This window comes from Heptranchias perlo, chromosome 16 (assembly GCF_035084215.1).
Source record: "Heptranchias perlo isolate sHepPer1 chromosome 16, sHepPer1.hap1, whole genome shotgun sequence".
NCBI classification, from domain to species: domain Eukaryota; kingdom Metazoa; phylum Chordata; class Chondrichthyes; order Hexanchiformes; family Hexanchidae; genus Heptranchias; species Heptranchias perlo.
In genome coordinates, this window is record NC_090340.1 from 34344971 (window position 1) to 34366573 (window position 21603).

Genomic DNA, 21603 nt, shown 5'->3' on the forward strand with positions numbered 1-21603 from the left:
AATGTCGACGTTTTTTTAAAAAAACATTGATTTAATGAAAAGAGTAGCTGACTACTTGTGATCAGATAGATTCTTTCCCCTCTTACGTGATAGCTGAAACATTGTAGAGTTCATGTAATGTCAGCAATGAAAATGACCTTGTGATGAAACTAATGATCTTGCCAAAGCAAATGAAGGTGAGTAGAATCATAGAAAATTTACGGCACAGAAGGAGGTCATTCGGCCAATCGTGTCCGTGTCAGCTGAGAAACGAGCCACCCAGCCTAATCCCACTTTCCCACATTTGGTCCGTAGCCCTGCAGGTCACAGCTCTTCAGGTGCACATCCGGTTATTTTTTAAATGAGTTGAGGGTCTCTGCCTCTACCACCCTCTCAGGCAGTGAGTTCCAGACCCCCACCATCCTCATTTCCACTCTAATCCTTCTACCAATCACTTTAAATCTATGCCCCCTGGTTATTGACTCCTCTGCTAAGGGAAATAGGTCCTTCCTATCCACTCTATCTAGGCCCCTCATAATTTTATACAGCTCAATCAAATCACCCCTCAGCCTCCTCTGTTCCAGGAAAACAACCCCAGCCAATCCAATCTTTCCTCATAGCTAAAATTCTGTAGTCCTGGCAACATCCTCGTAAATCTCTTCTGCACCCTCGCTAGTGCAATTATATCCTTCCTGTAATGTGGTGACCAGAACTGTACGCAGTTCTCAAGCTGTGGCCTAACTACTGTTTTATCCAGCATAACAACCCTGCTTTTATATTCTATGCCTCGGTTAATAAAGGAAAGCATTCCGTATGCCTTCTTAACCACCTTATCTACCTATCCTGCTACCTTCAGGGATCTATGGACATGCACTCCAAGGTCCCTCACTTCCTCTACACCTCTCAGTATCCTCCCATTTATTGTGTATTCCCTTACCTTGTTTGCTCTCCCCAAATGCATTACCTCACACTTCGCCGGATTGAACTCCGTTTGCCACTTTTCTGCCCATTTGACGAGTCCATTGATATCTTCCTGGAGTCTACAACTTTCCTCCTCACTGTCAACCACACGGCCTATCTTTGTGTCATCCGCAAATTTCTTAATCATGCCCCTTATGTTTAAGTCCAAATCATTAATGTATACCACAAAAAGCAAAGGACCTAGTACTGAGCCCTGCAGCACTCCACTGGAAACAGCCTTCCAATAAGTAAGTAAATATAAAACCTGAAAGGTGGCTATTGCTTTCTAAATGTATAGTGCTGCTTTTGAAACATAGAAAATAGGAGCAAGAGTAGGCCATTCGGCCCATCGGGCCTGCTCCGCCATTAAATATGATCATGGCTGATCGTCTAACTCAATACCCTGTTCCCGCTTTTTCCCCAATTCCCTTGATCCCTTTGGCATTAAGAAATATATCTATCTCCTTCTTGAATACATCTAATGACTTGGCCTCCACTGCCTTCTGTGGTAGAGAATTCCACAGGTTCGCCACCCACTGAGTGAAGAAATTTCTCCTCATCTCTGTTCTAAATGGCATACCCCGTATCCTGAGACTGTGACCCCTGGTTATGGATTCCCCATCCATTGGGAACATCCTCCCTGTTCTAGGTTTGTTAAATATTTGCTCATCTTTTAACTTCAGTTTTTATGACATTCCATTTCCCTTGTATTTTGTTCCGCACCGCATTAAGTTTCCTGGTGTGCTGATTTTAATTTGAGCAGATACAGCATTTTAAAAACATTTTTTTTAAAAAGTCAGCTTTGAGATGAACAGAAACCTGTAATATCCTGTTCTCTCACTCATTATTGCCACACATTACAAAAACAAAATGACATTTAACTTTTTAACTGTTTCATGCAAGATCAAAATCTATGCACTTAATTCACAATCTGCATCTATTCATCAAAACTCAATGCATTTCAATAATTTTGCAGTTCATGGCCAGAGTAACACAATGCAACTGTTTCTCCTTGTGACTTAGGTTTACGATTTTCACTTTGATTCTAAGCATATGCTAGGGGTCTTGTCAACACCCTGCTTGATGGGCCAGATGGATTTTTCTTGTTTCACACTCTATGTTCTTGTTACTTTTGAAGCCTCAATGCAAAGTGAACAGAAATGAAATATTGGGATATGCCAAGAGAGGGTAGGTAAAGTAGCGAGATTTTTTTTACTATGGCGGTAAATTGGGTTTGCTTCCAGTCTGATTCTGTATAATGCTTGACTCTTGGCACGTATTGTGGTATTAAATTCCATTTATTGAGATGTGAGGGAAAAAAGGGGGAATTATTTAGAGTAATCCTTGGGGGGGTGCAGAAATTTTTATGTACTGAACCCAAACCAAAGGGACTCTCAACTACCCAATTAAAAACTACCTGAGGCTGGAGTGAGATATGAGACTACCCTTTAGACTGATTCTACCAAATGTTATTGCTGTGACTAAAGTGTGACTAACAATTTTTTTTTCCTTCCACGCTGCATACTTGTGAAGGAGTGCTGTAGGCGTGTCACTCAGAGCATAAATGTATACATAGAAGTGCTATTCACAGTAATAAAAAGATAGTCATGTCAGTCTGAATCATAACTAGATTCCTTGTATCACATACAATTGTATAGTGCAGATGCTAAGTATACACTATTTGCTATTCAATGGAATGAGTCAGTTAATCACCATTAGTGTTCTGATTGGGGGATTCCCACATTACCACATTACCATAAACATTGCTGCTTTGCAGTAACCGTCGGTATTCTGTACTTTCCTCCCTGTAACTATGTGAACAAACTTTTAGACAATTGCTTTTGTAGGTTGTAGCTTAGTGAGAAATGTTTCCAAAATTTTAATTTAGTTGTACAAGTTTTCCAACTGCCCTAATGTGTCTAGAAATTTTTTGTTAGTATCCTAGCATGGAGCTTCCAGGAAGTTGATTTTTAATTTTTTGCTTATTACGAACATTTGAAATACTGAAAACAATGTTGCAAGAAGTTTTTTCCATCAGACTTGAGTATGCTCCATTTAGTTACCATAAAAGCTATGTTTAAAAAGTATGGGGAATGAAGAGAACTATGCTTAGTTTTTAACTGAGGAAATGTAATCCATGCTGAAAAATTATAACCTTTAAAAGCTGTAATTGATATCTCCTAAGGGAATTTCCACAAAAAGTGAGATCCTGCTGTTTTTCTTTACATGAATGGGCTGGGGATGAGTTCCTAAATCCATAAATATGTGTAATATAATCTTGCATATGCAAGCATTTCCTGTTCACAAATATTACTTCCTAGAACACTGGAAAAAATATACATTGTGTGTTCATTTTATGGTCACTGTTTGTCAATAAATTAAATCGATCAGTGCGTTTTGGGGATAAAAAATGACTTTTTTGGAATAATTGAAGTATTTAATCTCAAATAAGTTTTCAACAAAAAAATCTAATTTACATATTTCATTGACATAATTTAAATATATTCATTGAATTGTTTTTGTGTCCTTTATTACCTTCATTAAACATTTCCTGAAAATGTAAATATTTTGCCCAGAGCGGTGGTGGTTTTAATTGAAGGCAGGTCCTGCAGTCTGAGCATAAGATGCAGCAGTACCATTTAAAATAGCGAAATGGTAGAATGTTTCTCTCTGTTTCTAACAAACCGTTTGATGTAACGCCAGAGGACAAATTGTGTCTCTGTATCTGTCTGTCCCTCCCTCCCTCTCAGGCAATGTCTTTCCTCATCCTAACTAGAGTTCTGTTTTGTTTATAAAAAAAAACATGAGTTGAAATTTGAAACCAAATAAAGCCTCTCATTAGCTGAGTTTTGTTAAGTTACAAATTGTAAATAATTACTGACACACGAGAGATAGACAGACATACACTTCCAGGAACCAATCACACAACATCAAATTTAAAGTTTGCACAGTTCTCTTAGTTACAAACCAGTGCACCCAAATATAGGACACCCTTGCCCCACCCCAACAGTGCTGTCTAATCCATATCAGTGAGCCATGTCCCACATTCCATCCCCATGCTGCTACACCTCAGAAGCCCGAACACAGTGCTACTAAACTGAAGAACCCCCACCCTAGTGCTACCATATCCCAAGACTACCCTTCAGTGTTGCCAAAGTGCTCGACTGCCAACAGTGCAGCTAAAGCCTACTCCCCTTAAGCACTAATGCTAAATAACAGATCTGTAACTCCAACTTGTACATCTTCCATACCATCTTGCTGTGTATTCTTAGCTTTAACACTGGTAAGGCATAAAAAATGATAAATATGTAAAAGAATATACATTAGTCAATCTCCCATGGTGTTGCACGTGGGCAGTTAAGATCAAATGCAGTATTCAAGTCAAGTAGGGCCGGAAGGTGAAGGAACATGGAGGAATAATTGAATTGGACCACAAATGGGGAGGGGGAAGGAAGCAGTTAGGATGGTGGAGAAAGGACAGCGGAGAGGGAGAAAGGTAAAGAGGGTTGAAAAGAGATGGGGAGAGGAAGGAGGGACAGGGGAGGAGGAGGAGGTAGGTAAAGGAGGCTGGAAGGAGGTAATGAAGCTGATCTGTTGAGTGGTGTGTTACATTGTATATTGCTTGAATGATGTTCAGGTAGAAAGTTGGGTGGGGGGGGGGCGGTTTAGGGCTAAGAGGGTTAGTCTACTTTGCCCAGATGATGCTACGTAGGGGTGGGGGGGGCTGTATTAAGATGTTCAATTGATGGGGGTTGCAGGGTTCTAACTTACAAAGGAATTGTGGTTGGGAGGAAGGAATTGCCAAATCAAGCTGATATTCAGTTGGGGGAGGGGGAGGGTTTGCTCCTCTGAGGAGGTAGCTTACATTCAACAAGTTGCTTGATGTGGGAGATGAAGGAGGTTGCTTTGGGTCATTGGAAAGATACTCATTGTGGGGGGAGCTTGTGGAATTGTTCATCTGTGTGTTTGTGGTCCGGATTTGATAAAAATGAGCAAAGCAGGATGCTTTATTGTCTCATCAGCAATGGTGGTTAAAAAATTAATTGTCAGGGATATTGGCTAAATCACCTTTTGTTTGAAAATAGATATCCACTTTATTGAACAGCATGTAGTTAGGGAGAGTGACTGTGGAACTGGCTTCAGGACCATGTTTTCTCAAAACTATGGTAACAATCACGAAACGACTCTCCTGATGCTGACTTAAGTATGAAATGCCGATTAATTCTTGGTGGACATTGTACATAAATAAATATACAATGTATTGATAATTAGTGGTTCCAAATAATAATATGCATGTTCTCTAAACCAATCACTGTTCCCCGTGTACAAATGCTTGTCTTTTTAAAAAAAATATAAGTAACTAGCAGTAATTGTTTTGAAATGTGACCTTTTGAAAGCAGAATAAGGATTGAAATATTAAACTGTGTTCATAGGAACATTTCTTGGAACGTATGGAAAGTTGAAATTGCCTACATTTAGTTGATTTGTAAGGCAAGAAGAGCCTTTTTGCAGTGTTAAGCTTATGGAGAATTGCAATGTAAAGAATCTCGCTTACCATAAAAGAGGAGGGGGAAGAATACAATCATGTTGAGGTTGGGTGAAGGACTAAGTGAAGCCATAAAGCGCAATATCTTTTCTGCATTTATTCCTGTAAGTAGTAAGCTCTAGTGATAATGGAATCAGAAAATACCCAAGCTCTATCATGGGATAGCAGCTACATGTACCAGCACTTACCATAGAACCATGGACTCAACAGCATGAAAGGAGGCTGTTTGGCTCATTATGTCTGTGCCAGTTCTTTGCTAGAGCAATCTAAAATGAATCCTACTGTCCCACTCTCTCATCCTGTATCTTCCTCTGATTCAAATATTACTGCAGTTTTTCTCTAAAGATTCAATGGTCTCTGCCTCAACCACTTCCTGTGGCAAAGCATTTCATTCTCCAACAGCCCCCAGCATAAAGAAATTTCTCCTAACCCCTCTCCTCACTCTCAGTAATAATTTTAAATTGGTGACCCCATGTCACTGACACCCCAAATAGAAGAAATGGTCTTTCCCTATTAAATCTATTACATTCTTTTTATCATTTTAACATTCTCTATTAAATCTCCTCCTAACCATCTCTAATCCAGTGGAATTAGTCCCAGTATCTCAAGTCTCCCCTTATAACTATAGTTTTCCATCCCTGGCATCATCCTAGTGAAACTACACTGTTTTAATGTCCTTTCTATAATGGGACATCCAAAATGTTATAAGTACTCTTAAGTGTGAGCTAATAAATGTTTTACATAAATTCATTATTACTTCTTTACTCCTATATGCCCCTATTTGTGAAACTTAAAATTCTATTGGACTTTTTTATGGTTTTATCTACCCACATCGTGCTTCATGAAATTGTGTATTTGAACCTGTAGGTGCTCTATTCATCCACTGTCCAGTGTCTTTTCATTAAGGGTATACTCATGTTCCTTGCTTTATCTCCCACAATGTATTGCCTCATAATTAGCCACATTAATTTGGATCTGCCCATTCTGCTACCCTGTCTGTTTTCCTGAATCCATAATTCGAGATAAAATTCATGAGCATTTTGAAATGTACGGGTTAATCTTTTACTGCTCTATTTACTGTTTGCCAAACCTCCTACTTTTGTTTTGTCAACCGATTTCAAGATTGTGTTCCCTTCACCCAAGTTCATACCAAGAGCAAAAGTGGACCCAGCACTGACCCCTGGGTACACCACTTCCACCCCTTCTCCTGTCCAAGTAACACCCACTTGCCCTGAGACTTTGTTTACTGTGTATCAACTAGCTTTCTATCTGTGCTGCTACATGTCCCTTTTTATTTCATATGCCTAAACAAGCATATGATACAAGCAGCAATGTGGATAGAAGGTCGGTTAATGGACAGGGAACAAGCTTCTTGTAAGGCACCTTATGGTTTTCAGAAGGCATTCCATATTCACTATACCTTCTGCATTGCCTTTAATTAGTCACTCCTTCAAAAAAACAAGGACGCCTTGCCTTTAACAAATCTATGCTGGCTGTTCTTGATTAATCCGTACGTTTCAAAACGCTCATGAATTTTATCTCGAATTATGGATTCTGAATTTGCCAAAAATTGATGACTAATTGGTCGATAGTTACCAGATTTGGCCTTCTCTTCCTTCTTGAATAAGAGTGATGCATTGATTACTCTCCAGTCCAACTGCATAATTTACATATTTAAGGAGGAAAAAAATTGTGGCCAGATCCTTGATTATCTGCCCTCTTGCCTTTCAGTAGCCAAGGGTACGTGCCATTAGGGCCTGTGATTTATCCTTCTTGAGTTCTGTTAATTTTTTTTCAGAACCAATTCCTTTTCCACAGTTCTATTAATTGTTTCATATTCTCTGGTACACTACTTTTTCACTTCTACCATCATTTATAAAAACTCATGAAAAATATTTATTTAATATCTGTGCCATACTTTCATTCTCCACATTTAGACTCCCTCCTTCATCTGAGTAGTTCTACCCTCTCATTAACAATTCTTTTACTTTTTATATACTTATAAAAGCCCATACTATTTCCTGTTGTGTTATCCGTTAGCTCTCTTTCATATTCTCTTTTAGCTCCTCTGAATCTCCCTTTTCACCTCCCCTCCTACATTTCCTGTATTCCTCAAGATTATTTTTAGTTTTTTAGCCCTAAATTTATCATCTGCCTCCCTTTTTAAGTTTGTTTTGATCTGTCTCTTTATCCACAGACCTCTACACTTTACATCCCCTTTTTGTTTTATAGAAACATATTTATTTTGTACACTGCATCACATTTTTTCCACTGCTTTTTGACCTGTTTGCCAACGTTTCTGCCCAGTTAATTTGGGACAGATCCCCTTTTATCTCATTGAACTTTGCCTTTTTCCAGTTCAGCACCTTTATCTTTAACTCTTAATTATCTTTTTCTGTTCTGACAAGGAGCCTAAGTATGTTATAGTCACTATTTCCCAATTGTTCTCCTAATCTCATCACTTATTTGCCTAACTTCATTTTCCAGAACTTTGTTGTCACATAATTTATATAACTTTTATATTTAAAAAAAGGCCATAAAATGCAAACAAAGCACTGGGGTTCATTTCTAGAGGAATAGATTTGAAAAGCAGAGAAATTATGTTAAACTTAAATATAACCTTGGTTAGACCAGAGTTGGAGTACTGTGCACAGTTCTGGTCTCCATATTACAAAAAGGATATAGAGGCACTAGAGAACGTGCAAAAAAGATTTACAAAGATGAGGCCAGAACTGAAGAGGTTATAACTATCAGGAAAGACTCAACAGGCTGGGGAAAGAGAAGGCTGAGGGGTGACCTAATAGAGTTCTTTAAAATTATGAAGGGGTTTGATAGGGTAGGCCTGGAGTAGATGTTTCTACTTATGGGGAAGTCCAAAACTATAAGATAGTCAGTAATAAATCCAGTAAGGAATTCAGAAGAAACTTCTTTACCCAGAGAGTGGTTAGAATGTGGATCTTGCTACCACATGGAGTATTTGAGGCAAATAGCATAGATATGTTTAAGAGGAAGCTAGATAAGTACATGAGGGAGAAAGGAATAGAAGGATATGCAGATAGTGTTAGATGAAGTAGAGTGGGAGGAGACTCGTCTGGGTTGGGCTGAATAGCCTATTTCTGTGCTGTAAATTCTGTGTAATTAATGGACTTCAGGTTATGTCCTAAAATCAGTTTGTAAAATTTTAATTATACTAAATATTGTGTTATTGTCTTCAATTTCTGTGCTGTGTTTTTTATATAATTCAGTTAAACTTGTTTATAATGAACATCTATGAGATAGACTTCAAATGATCTTTCTGGGCAAGTGATTTCCTAATTCAGGTTCAGATCTCATTTGTTAATCTTTAGTTAGATTAATATGAGGTCTGCGTAAGCAATTCGCCTCTTCACCTAGACAGACAATTTAAGTTTTGCAATAAGATTCTTGTGTACCATTAGTATAAGTCCAAATAAACTGTCCTACAGAAACATTACATAGTTGGCTATTAAACATAAAGTCAGCTTTTGTGAAAAAAAAATTGAGTACCAGGCAAATTTACTGCCAAAAATTTTGTGTGCAATGTTTGTCTGTATATACACACAATCTACTCATAATTTGAAATTGCTTAATTGTGCCTCTGCTGTTCAAATGACTGGGTAATTCAAATATTTTGAGGAAAAAATTACTTTTGAATTAACAAGAGTAAGCTGTACGTAAATATTTACACTCCAGGTCCTTGTCGTGTGCAGCAATTGGGGTTGATTTGAATTCATATTGCAAGAATTTGTGACATAAATGCATGATACTGTCTTTTGAGTCTTAACAGTTTTTCATGATATATTTTTACTTTCATAGCCATGGAATGAAAAAAATATTTTCCTGTCGTGGTATTGCTATTGCAGTGGAATTCTTTTGGAATCATGGTCACCGAAAAATAACTGTGTTTGTTCCTCAGTGGAGAACCAAACGCGATCCCAAAATCACAGGTATGCTCTAAAAATAAAACCTGCGTTAAACATTTATAATTTTGGGATTTCTGTGCTTGTACATTAGTATATACCCTGAATTTATAAACATACTGAAATTCTTGAGGCAAAAAGTTATTTTCTCTTTGACTTTGGCATTGAGTGTCTCATGACGTTCTTAGTTCTATTGGGGTATACACAAAACATATCTATATGTTTCCACTCTATATGGCTTTCCAGAGCTGCATATCTGTAAATGTGAGTCTGTATAAATTTAGTGACTAAACCTCAGACTGTAAAAGCCACAGTTTTTTTTTAGAACAAGTGTTTTTTGCTAGACATTTTAAGTACAAGATGAATGTGATAAACCTTGTTTGTTTTTCAAACAGAGCAGCATTTCTTAACGGAACTTGAGGAACTGGGTGTGCTTTCTTTCACACCAGCTAGAACTGTGTGTGGAGTAAGAATTGCATCTCATGATGACAGGTAAAATGATGTACCTAGTACACCTTCATTGTGTTCTTTACTCTAGACCAATGCTAATGGCTTATGAACTCTGATACTTTGATTATTTCCTGATATGTACGTTTTCTTTAATTGTATTTTTTTTAATTGAAGTACTGCTCAATGAACGTTTATTCCTAATTTAAAGTTACTTTTGCTGTAAAATTCTGTAAAAGCTGTTTACAGTGTTAGTTATATAGTTATACAGCAGTTATACTGACTATAATCTTTGCTTCAGATGGTAGGACTCCAATTGCAATAAAATGGGTCAAATACAACACATTTTTTTAAAATTACTTTTTCATTCAAGTTCCCACTGAGAAAAGTGTTTGTTTTTCTCCTGCCCCCCTGTTGAGTAAAATGCTACATTTTGTTGTGAAAATTATTGCCCACAATGTTCTGCAATTAACTTGAGCATATACTTATTGAGTCTGCCATGCAGTGCAATTGGTTTATATGTGGGCATTGCAGTCTTGAAAAGAATCAAGTAAGAGATACTGTAAATCCAAGGCAAACAATGTGAAAATTATGAGAAACCGTAAAACAAATGGATTGAAACAGACCAGTAAGAGAACAATTTGGGATGAATGAGAAACTGCAAAGGAAGGAAAGAAAAAAAAATGTAAATGAAGAAACATAAAACTTAGCACGTTCCCTATTTTCTGAAGACATGTATAGGTTATTTGATCATCGGTATTTATTGATTTGAAAAGAACAGATGAGACTGCTGGCTCTTCAATCAGTTGAAGACTGAATGATGAATCAGAAACCTATGTTGGATGTCTTTTTTAAATGTAATAAAAGGCTAACGTTGTAGTGGATGGAGTTATAGTCAGCACAAAGAAAAACTATTGCAACGTCGACTTGAAAGACGTCTGCCTGGCAGCATTGTACTGGCATGAGGAAAGTTGTGATGGAATACAAAAAAGTACCGCAGTGGTATAAGGTGCTACCTTTTCCTTGACCCACCTCTAATTTGTGAAACAATTCTAATAGTATAGAAGGGCTAGGATTGCTAATATGATACAGTAATGTGATCTATTCCATTTAAGCCTTAACTAGTAAATGGCTGAGCTTGGCCCATGTTTTCACAGTATGCCTAATCCCAGTTTATCATATACATTTCATATGAATATAATTTGAATTCATAAAGTGCCTTTAACATAGCAAAATATCCCAAGAAAAACTGGCCAAGGGCAGATGACCAAAAGCTTGTAATTTAAGGATGGGTATGATGGGGAAAAGACCTTAGTGTGGGATATGATATGGGCAGCAGAGTTTTGGATGGGCTTGTTCATAGGATATTCAAGCCTGAGATGGTGACAAAAGAGAATGAAAGCTAGGGAATAGCGATGGGTTCAAATTATGGATTGGGGGAGTGAAAAACCGGAGAGGTATATTGAAGCACTTTCCACCCCCAGTACCTCACAACTGTAGTTGACAGTCTATTCTAATATTTCCAAACGATTTTGACATACAATTCCCCGTTGCAGGTTTTTGTTGCATCTTGCTGAGAAAACAGGAGGGATTATTGTCACTAATGACAACCTGAAAGAATTTGTGTATGAAACTTCAGCCTGGAAATCAATAATTCAAGACAGGTAACCATATGCCAGTCTTATTCTTTCAACCATATACATTTAGCATACTGTTCACACATGATGTGCCATGAAGTAATGACTGTTTATGTATGGTTTAAGTTAGGGCAGGTCCTGGGATCAGGGATCACAGTGAGAGGCATCGTGGGATTTGGGGGCAATGGGAAGGCAGTTTAGAGATCTGGGATCATGGGGGGGGGGGTGGTTATGAGTTCAGGGAACACTGGGAATATGGTATAGGAGTTTGATTACTAAGAGGGCAAGTCTCAGGAGATGGTCCTGGTGTCCAGCAGGACTGGGGAGGGGATTTTGGAACATTGGGAGGGGCTAGTGTCTGGCGGTATTGATTGGGGTTGCTGGGGTCTGATAGCACTGGGTGGAGCAAGGCCTAACCGCCTTGTAGATGGGGGTGGCAGAAGAATGGGACCCAAATTGCAGTTGGCCACTTTCCAACTACCAGACCCCAACCCCCTCTCCCCCTATATTCCCACTTGTCCTTCCTCCAATCCATCCACTGTTCTCTTTGCACCCTAGGTTGCCCCACCCATTACTTTTCCCATTCTCAGCCAGTCCCTGTCATCGTGTTCCTGTCCATTTAAGCATAAACGTTCTGCTTAAAATGACTGGATGGTAAATTATGGGCTTGGTTGTGTAATTTCCTGATGTGCACTCCAGACATGTGCCAGGAGTACAGAAGTGGGCAACTTAGTGCACTCTTGGTGAGGTTGCTGACTTTTGCAGTCATTAATAGACAAATTTCCACGAAAAAATTACTTCAAAGTGCTCAAAAATTCATCATTTATATAGTTTTATATATGGAAAAATTCCTTATGCCTCAAAAATAGTCTAGAAGAGATTTAACTGAAGTGACTAAAATATTACATTCTAAATTAACAATCTCTTTACAGCTGTTGTCTGTGTGAGCATTTAATTTATTTTTTAAAATTGCTAATATATTTAAATAAATGCCAGACTTGCTTGAAGTAGCGCATTGAGAATTTGATTTCATGTTTCTTTCAAAGTCTTAGAAAAGGCAAATAAACTTTCAAATCCTCACTAGATGAGAGAAATGCCTTTCTACCCTTCAACTCGTGTTGATGCACAAATTGCAAACTGGACAAACTCAGAATGTACAGATGACAGGCCTTTTGAATGATTTGCTTCACTCATCAAAAAACCTTGACAATGAAGGAAACATCTTTTGGATAGGGTTTTTCCATTATAAATATTATACTGATTTTCAATATTAAATGTTGACTTAAAAAGCGTGACTCAAAATTGTGACATTAAGTAAGGTTTGTTGTCAAGAAGTCTATGCCATATGCAAGATTTTTAATATAATAGATTTTTCCCATTTATTCCTTCTAATGTTGTGATATGGTTCCATGGGTGGCATTCCTTGGGCATCTTACTAAAATGGCCATTCTTCATGTTTGAGCTTAGATGATATTAGTTGGCTGTTTATCCATGGAGGGCTGCATTAGGAACATAGGAACAGGAGTCGGCCATTCAGCCCCTCGTGCCTGCTCTGCCATTTGATAAGATCATGGCTGATCTGTGATCTAGCTCCATATACCTGCCTTTGGCCCATATCCCTTAGATAGCTTTGTGGCAACCAAAAGGTATTATCTCACATTTAAATTTAGCAATTGAGCTAGTATCAATTGCCATTTGCGGAAGAGAGTTCCAAATTTCTACCACCCTTTGTGTGTAGAATGTTTTCTAATCTCACTCCTGAAAGGTCTGGCTCTAATTTTTAGACTGTGCCCCCTACTCCTAGAATCCCCAACCAGCGGAAATAGTTTCTCTCCATCCACCCTATCCATTCCCCTTAATATCTTATAAATTTTGATCAGATCACCCCGTAACCTTCTAAACTCTAGAGAATACAACCCCAATTTGTGTAATCTCTCCTCTTAACTTAACCCTTGAAGTCCGGGTATCATTTGCCACAGGACCTGACCATACAAATGCACCTTCCAGCAGGAGTGACTGGATAATGACTGAGAGCAGTACACTGCCTATGCTTTTATTTTCTCCCTCCCAAGCCCGAGGCCACTGGTCCCAATTGTAGTGCACCCACCATTGCCTAGCTGAGATTATATAATTCCTGCACACCATCATAACCTGAATAACTCAGTACAACAACAACTTGCATTAAATAGTACCAGACTAAATGGTGCATTTACTTATTTAAACAATCGAGGAATTCCATTTTTTGTCTCTTTATAATTGACATCAATAAAAACTGGAGTGTCGTTTGTATGCTTGGATGAAACCCAGTAGAATGCTATAATGTTGGAGGATTAACTTCTTATTGAATATGAGGCTACTCTAATACCTGGAACATAATCTGGTGATGCAGATCTGTGCTGTTGAAATGCTGAACAGACTACATACATTGTTCATGCATCCAGTTTGTACTTTAATGTTACATCTTTAATAGTTCTAATTATAGAGTTTTTGAGTCTTAGTTTGCAAAACTGCATTATGATACATATTTTTTCACTTAGTGATAGTGACAAATTCAGATTCCCCAATTTAGCAAATTATCTGATTGGATGGAAATTAGTGCTGAAGTCCACCAGTCCTAGATGTGAAGTTTTGATCTGTTTTGAGTTCCAATTTAAGCAAGCAATTGATATCTGATTCATTTGAGTGATGAGAGCAAACAAAAACACCTCCAGTTTTGGGGGAAGAAATGAGCAATTATTTTACAGAAATTTACCTGGACATATTCTCATAGTGATTTTTTAAAAATACTCATTTGCCTTGCTTTGGGCAAGTTGTAAACTTTTTATTTCTGAATTAGGTTACTACAATATACATTTGTTGGAGACATATTCATGATACCAGATGATCCCCTTGGGAGGCATGGACCCAGATTGGATGCTTTTCTGCATCAAGTGGACACTTGCAGGTACTTGTTACAAAGAGACCTTTCATCAGACATTTATGCACTGGAAAGTGATCACATTTTATGGCTTTCTCCACAGTTCAGATTTTTTTTAACAGTGAAACAAAGTTTTTTTTTGTATTTTAATCATTTTCTGCTGAAGATACTAACTACTTGTTGGGGTATAGTTTCATGAGAACTAGGCACCTCCAGTATTTTGCTGAAGTAGTTCTTTATGCTTAAATTCAGGTAGTGTCAGTAGGTTATTAACCACAGTGGGAGTTGCAACCAACCCAATTATGTCTTCATCTCACATCTGCACACGTATCTCAGCAGGGAGCACTGGATAGTTTTTATTTTCTCCCTAACCCAGGGGTACTGATTCCAGTTATGGCACTCTTATTGTCACTAATACTAAATCAACAGTGTCCAGTGATAGAATATGGAACCTTCCTGTTCTCTATGGCTCAACTGCTAAGTGTTTCAACCAGCTGAGCCAATATGGAGTTGCCATCCATTTTTATACTCCTCTATATTTGCTATTTATTTTCAGGTCAATTAGTATTTGGGATCTAGGTAGGCCCTGGTATAGTGTGGAACGTGTAGAGGTTGGCAATACCATTAAAACTTTGGGTCATTAGGAGCCAATATAGCTCAGCAAGTGAACTGTTAGCTACAAAGTGCTTTGGAATGTCCTGAACATGCTATATTAATACAAATTATATATTTTTTGTTAAATTCTGCAACCTGAATATTCACCACCTCTGTGATAGCTGAAGCAAAGTAATTATTTTGTATTTTAGTACTTCAGTATTTAATTATCTACATCCTCTCACTCTCAACTACACTTTCCACTGTGAGCCGGCAGTTTGTGGTGTCGATGGTAGTCATGATGTGGAGATGCCGGTGATGGACTGGGGTTGACAATTGTAAACAATTTACCTGAGGAAGGAGGAAGTCTCCGAAAGCTTGTGAATTTAAAATAAAATTGCTGGACTATAACTTGGTGTTGTAAAATTGTTTACAATTGTCAACCCCAGTCCATCACCGGCATCTCCACATCTCAACTACAAACTTTCCTCCTTTTAGCATCCCAGCTCGAACCTTGACCATCCTTGTGTTACTCATGTGCTTATATAAAGTGTTTTTATTCCCCTTTTATATTTTTTGGCCACTTTTCTCTCATGCTTCCTTTCAGCCTTTCTAATCTCCCTTTTTGTAACTTTCCTATATTCTTTAAATTTGTTCAGGATTTCTTATTTTTAATCTATCTACCTTGTAAGTGCTAAGTACTTTCTATTGAGTTTAATATCTAATTTACCTATTCATCTATGAAACCTCTGCTTTCAATTCATTCCCTTTTCTTCTTACGGGGATATACTTGATTTGTACCTTTTTCATCTCATGTTTAAGTATTTCCTATTGCCGATCTATGGTTCTATTTGCCAATTTTTTTTCTTCCATTTAATCTAGGAAAGATTCATTTTTATCTCGGTATATTTTGCTTCATTCTAATCAAGTACTCTTGTCAAGTTTTTTCCTGTTCTACTCTTGCATTAATCCCAATCATATATTGTGCTTACTTTTCCCAAATGTTTCCTACTCTCGGTCACCACCTTACTCTGCTTCATTTCCCTGCATCAGGTCAAATAGAGCTTCCTCCCTTCTTGGACCAGCAACATATTGGTGGAGGAAACTGACTTGAAAATGCTGCAAAAAACCTCTTTCTCACCACAAATATTTCCACATCCCAGTCTATTTTTGGTTAATGTAAACCTTACAATTATGATTTTGTTAATGCACATCTTTCTAATCGGGTCTATAAATTTCATCCTCAAATTTCCTTCCTCTGATCGATGGTCTAGAATATACTGTGAGTAATGTGAATGATTCCTTGCTGTTAATTTGCTCAATCCAAAGAGATTCTGTTTGGAACACTTCTCTATTTAAATCTAATGCTACGATATTATTACTGCTACCCCTGTTCCTTTTCTTTCTCCCAATCACTCCTCATAGAATCATAGAATGATACAGCACAGAAGCATGCCTTTCAACCATCGTGCCTGTTCCGGCTCTTTGAAAGAGCTATCCAATCAGTCCCATTTCACCTGCCCTTTCCCCATAGACATGCAGATTTTTCCCCTTAAAGTATTCATCTAATTCCCTTTTGAAAGTTATTATTGAATCTGCTTCCACCACTCTTTCAGGCAGTGCATTCCAGATAATATCAACACTCTGCGTTTTTTTTTAAAAATTCAAAAAAATATCAAAATCAATCATTATTTTGAGCATAAGAAATAGGAGCAAGAGTAGATCACATGGCCCATTGATCCTGCTCCACCATTCAATAAGATCATGGCTGATCTACCTCAACTCCATTTTCCCCACCCTATCCCCATATCCCTTGATTCCCTTAGTGTCCAAAAAGAAATCTCCCACGTCTATTAAATCTCCCCTTAATCTTCTCTGCTCTAAGGAGAACAACCTCAGCTTCCCTAGTCTGTCCACGTAACTGAAAACCTGCATTCCTGGTACCATTTTAGTAAATCTCCTCTGCACCGTCTCGAAGGCCTTGATATCCTTCCTAAAGTGTGGTACCCAGAATTGGACCCAATACTCCAACTCGGGCCTAACCAGTGATTTATAAAAGTTTAGCATAGCTTCCTTGCTTTTGTATTCTATGCCTCTTTTTATAAAGCCAAGGATTTTTAACAGCCCTCTCAACTTATCCTGCCACCTTCAAAGATTTGTGTACGTACACCCCCAAGTCTCTCTGTTCCTGCACCCCGTTTAAAATTGTACCACTTAGTTTATATTGCCTCTCCTCATTCTTCCTACCACAATGAATCACTTCACACTTCTCTGCCTTAAATTGAATCTGCCATGTGTCTGCCCATTTGACCAGTCTGTCTATGTCCTCCTCGCAGTTTACTACATTTCCAAGTTTCGTATCATCTACAAACTTTGAAATACTCAAGTCCGGGTCATTAATATATACCAAAAAGAGCAATGGTCCTAATACTGACCTCTGGGGGACATCACTGCATACTTCTCTCCAATCTGAAAAATAACCATTCACCACAATTCTCTGCTTTCTGCTCTTAGCCCATTTCGTATCCACTCTGCCACTGCCCCTTTAATTCCATGGGCTTCAATTTTGCTAACAAGTCTGTTATGTGGTATTTTATCAAACACTTTGAAAGTTTTATTCCCAAGAATATATAATTGGCAATCCTGACCAGGCTGCAGTCACATTTACTGCTATTACGTCATGATTTTTTATTTTAGTTCTCCATCATTATATCTTATACCATTGCATTGATGTATATTCACTTTAGTTTGAATTTCCTTGGTATGGCAGCTTTGTCTCAATGCCCCAAGATTCTGAATACATCTTGTAATGGTACACTTACCTCCCTAATCTTGCTGCTCCTAATTCTGCTGGTGCATAGAACTGGTAGTGATCCTGAGATTACTAATTTTTGAGGTTGTGCTTCTAAAACTGCTCCCTAACTCCTGGAATTCTTTTTCCCTATTCTTCTGTACGTTGTTTGTTGTGACATAAAACATCAATTGGTACTACTTGGGTGAGTGGTAACAAACTCACCTGAGTCAGAAGATCGTGGGTTCCAGCCCCTCTCCAGGATTTGACCATATAATCTAGACTAGCATTTCAATTCAGACTGTTCTTTCAGATGAGATGTTAAATTGAGGTTCCACCTGCATGTCCATGGGAATGTAAAAGATCTCATGGCACTTTTTCAAAGAAGAGCAGGGAGTTCTCATGGTGTTCTGATAATATTCATCCCTTAACCAATACCACTAAAACTGATTAACTGGTCATTTATCAGCTGTTTGTGGGCCTACTGCACAAATTGGCTGCTGTGGTTGCCTAAAGAACAGTGATTATACGTCAAAAAAATGTAATTCAACTCTCCCTCTCCAAACCCCCTCCCCCTCATGGTTGCCCTTACTTGAGTCGTCATCCTCCTCAGTATTGAAAACTTGCTTGCGGGTGAAGTCGGTTTAGTGGTGAGTTAGGTCACCTCTGGACCCGAGTCTGAATCCAACCTAGACTGATGAGATGAAAGTCTCCTTCGCTAGCTAAAAGAGTCCTACGAAAAATTAATTTGGATAGTCTCAACCAGTCCAAGTGAGCAGTGCCTACAGCACAAAACTGTCCCTAATTCACCACAAGATGACTGATATGTGAAATGGTCCAAATATCACACTGATGCTGTTCTTCTGAAGTTAGGGTTGAAGCACTTCACTGGGACACAATAGACTCTGCATCTAGCTGTGCTATACCTGCCTTGGAATTGATTGATGCATACACTGGGTGGCTGAAATGGGAAGAATTCCATTCCTAAATACTAACATTTCTCACTTTTAGCACAAAAACATGGCCAAATCCATGCTGTCAGGGTACCCTTGAACTTCCTTCCTGCTTCTCTTCCTACCTGGACTGGTCAGCCACGTCCAATTCTTATCCTGTATCACTCTGCTTGTGATGTATTGGAATATGTGATCCAGAAACCTCTCCACTTGCTGCATGTAACAGTCTGCTGCTCCTCAAGCTCAGCAATTTCAAGCATGAGCGAAGACAGGAGGCAATACTTCCTGCAAGCGTGTTTGCCTTGGATGCTCAAACCATCCATCCAGATGTTCCAAGAATGGTAGAAAATTAAATGTATTTCAAAAGTGTGCCTTACAGTACTGTTGTTTACCAAATTCAGCTTGCATTTATGTTCTCAAATATTCCAGAAAGCGCACTTACTTAAAATTATGCTTGTGTACAAACAACTGAATATGTGGATGTGTCACTCATTATATAGTGAGCTGTACTTTTTAGCAATTCTGAGAACTGATATTAGCACCTTTTCACTTTGTTCTTGCTTTTTAGGGCTTTACCAGAGAGGCCAAATGCAATGCTTGGTCAAAATGTACCACTTGCAGCACCCTCTGCCATTTTCCCATTCGCCTTGAGACAACCTCCGATCCCTCCTTTGCGATCGAAAGAGGAAACTGAACAACTAAAACAAGAGTTGTTGAAGATATTTCCCGAGTTCAGACAAAGGCAGAAAATTGATCAAATTCTTGCAGCACAGCCACATATGAGGGACCCTAATGCACTGTCTGCAATGGTGCTGGATCAAGAATAAGTTGCCACGTAATAATTGTTCATATGTTCTTAATGTTAGAATATAAATGTTAATTTGGGGGGTACCCAGTCTAACTTCACAGTTGACCAGTAGTAAAGTGGCAAAGCCCTTCTTCACCGCGCCATGATTGCTTGTCTGAGTTGAGGCAGAAGCTGGCCTTTGAGCCAAAAATTTTGAGGTTTTTGCTCAGTCAGTGGCTGCAGCATTTCCACGGGACAGAAGAAACTGGTACAAGTCTCATCTCAATTAATCTACTTTTAGCCTATGTGTCCTCCTTCTGTCTCAGCTGGAGTAATGCTGAGTCAAACATCTTTTGCCTCCTTTCATTTAAGGGCTCATGGTGATAAAGGTAGCTTGAAGAATAGGATGAGAAAATGGGAAGTCATTTTTCAATTAACCTTTCAGCATTTCCTATTGTAAAGTATAAGATCTGAAGGTATTCTTTTTAGAGAATAAGTTTTTAGCATAGATTTGCAAAGATTGAATATTCAGCAAAAGAATATTTCACTTATAGACAAGCCAGTGTATAAACTGGTTGATATTTTATTTATTTACTGGCTGTGAGAACATGTAAATAGTACCAAAATTATATATTTTTGTTGACAAATATTGAAGTGTAAATTTCTAAAGTTCTTTGATTGGATGGCTACCTATCAACAACACTTTTTGAGAATGTATTTTGTTAAACAAAAACTAGCCGGTAAAACTGTAGCTGTAAACATTGAACAAAAGTGCTTAAAATACTTCAAATCGATCACTACTGAAATGCCTAAAGTTGGATTAAAGTTGTACTTTAATGCTTTGTTTTCTAGTATGCTACTTTTTGTTTTTCAACCAGTTTCTGAAATGTAGCATCACCCAGCATTCTTCATGTCAGTGACAGTTTTGCCATGTTCAATCAGATTAAGGATTTCCCTGATATCTCTGCACATTTACTCAATGAGCAGAGCCATAACGAACTCGGATGGTCTAGGTTTGATCCCTGATTTCTGCTACTTTAACTGATCACAGCTGGGTGGCTGTTGGCTCACATATATAATGAGCACTTTTATGCAGTAATGGGGGGTGGGTAATGCTGTTAAATTGTACCCTAGGAAGGAATCAGTGTCTCCTAGAAATTATGGGAAAAGAGAAAACTGGCAATATCTTGAAAGCTCTTGAGAAATTTCTCGCCATTTTAGATTGGTGTATTTTTTCTTTTAAGAAAATGAGTAATGTTTATTGGATTGTCATTTTAACTTTCTAGAGCAGATTGGATTATCAAGATATGGTTTAATATTTTATCATTTGCATCTGATAGGATGTCGAGCTGAATGGGTTCTTTATCCAATACTTTGTATAGTGTTACTACCTTTCATCAATTACAAAATCGTTGATTAAAGTTTGTAAATAATTTTTGAGCACTGCTTGTCCTATTAACTAAAGCAAGTGCTGAAATGAACATTTTGAAGCCTTTTTTCTGTAACTGTTGTGCAAAAACAATGCTGTTGCTTCATGGGATGATATGATATTGCAGTTTAATTGTCATTTTTTATAAATGTGTTAATCTGAAACTCAAGCATTCAATAACATTTTTATCTTAAATTTCAATTTAAAATTTGACTTATTAATGCAGTCTTGTGCAAATGCTGTACTTCCGATTCAGTAAGTTTAATTCATATCCTCCAGGGTCAAGTAAACTTTGCTGTCCTTGGGTAAGTTTTAGTGTTTCTTTTTGTGTATTTTAACTGGGCTGCTACATGCCCCTTTAGGGACAGTGTCCCTCAGAATATTAGCTATTTTATCAGGGCTGTACTGAATCCAACCAAACAAAATTCCAGATCATCTTTGTTTCCTAAAGTATTGTTTGACAATATTTTTGAGGGTAAAGTCCAGTTTCCCAAGCCACAGACCAGCTAAAGCTGTATGTATATGGGCAGCCTGATCGCATGCTCTATGTGGCCCAGAAACAACCTATGCTGCTGCTTTTGAGATTTTTTGATTGTTGCTTCACATAATAATTAAGATAAGTTGC

General features: G+C 38.0%; 1 protein-coding gene across 1 annotated transcript in view; it reads left to right on the forward strand.

The window, feature by feature from the left end:
* n4bp1 (nedd4 binding protein 1) overlaps positions 1-21282 on the forward strand; it is a 32971-nt gene extending 11689 nt beyond the window's left edge. Inside the window, exons 3-7 of the mRNA XM_067997922.1 lie at positions 9320-9450; positions 9819-9915; positions 11427-11534; positions 14344-14451; positions 19331-21282. Of these exons, the coding sequence (XP_067854023.1) occupies positions 9320-9450; positions 9819-9915; positions 11427-11534; positions 14344-14451; positions 19331-19589 (703 nt within the window). The 3' untranslated portion in view covers positions 19590-21282. The remainder of the gene's footprint in view (positions 1-9319; positions 9451-9818; positions 9916-11426; positions 11535-14343; positions 14452-19330) is intronic.
* Positions 21283-21603: the final 321 nt, after the last annotated feature.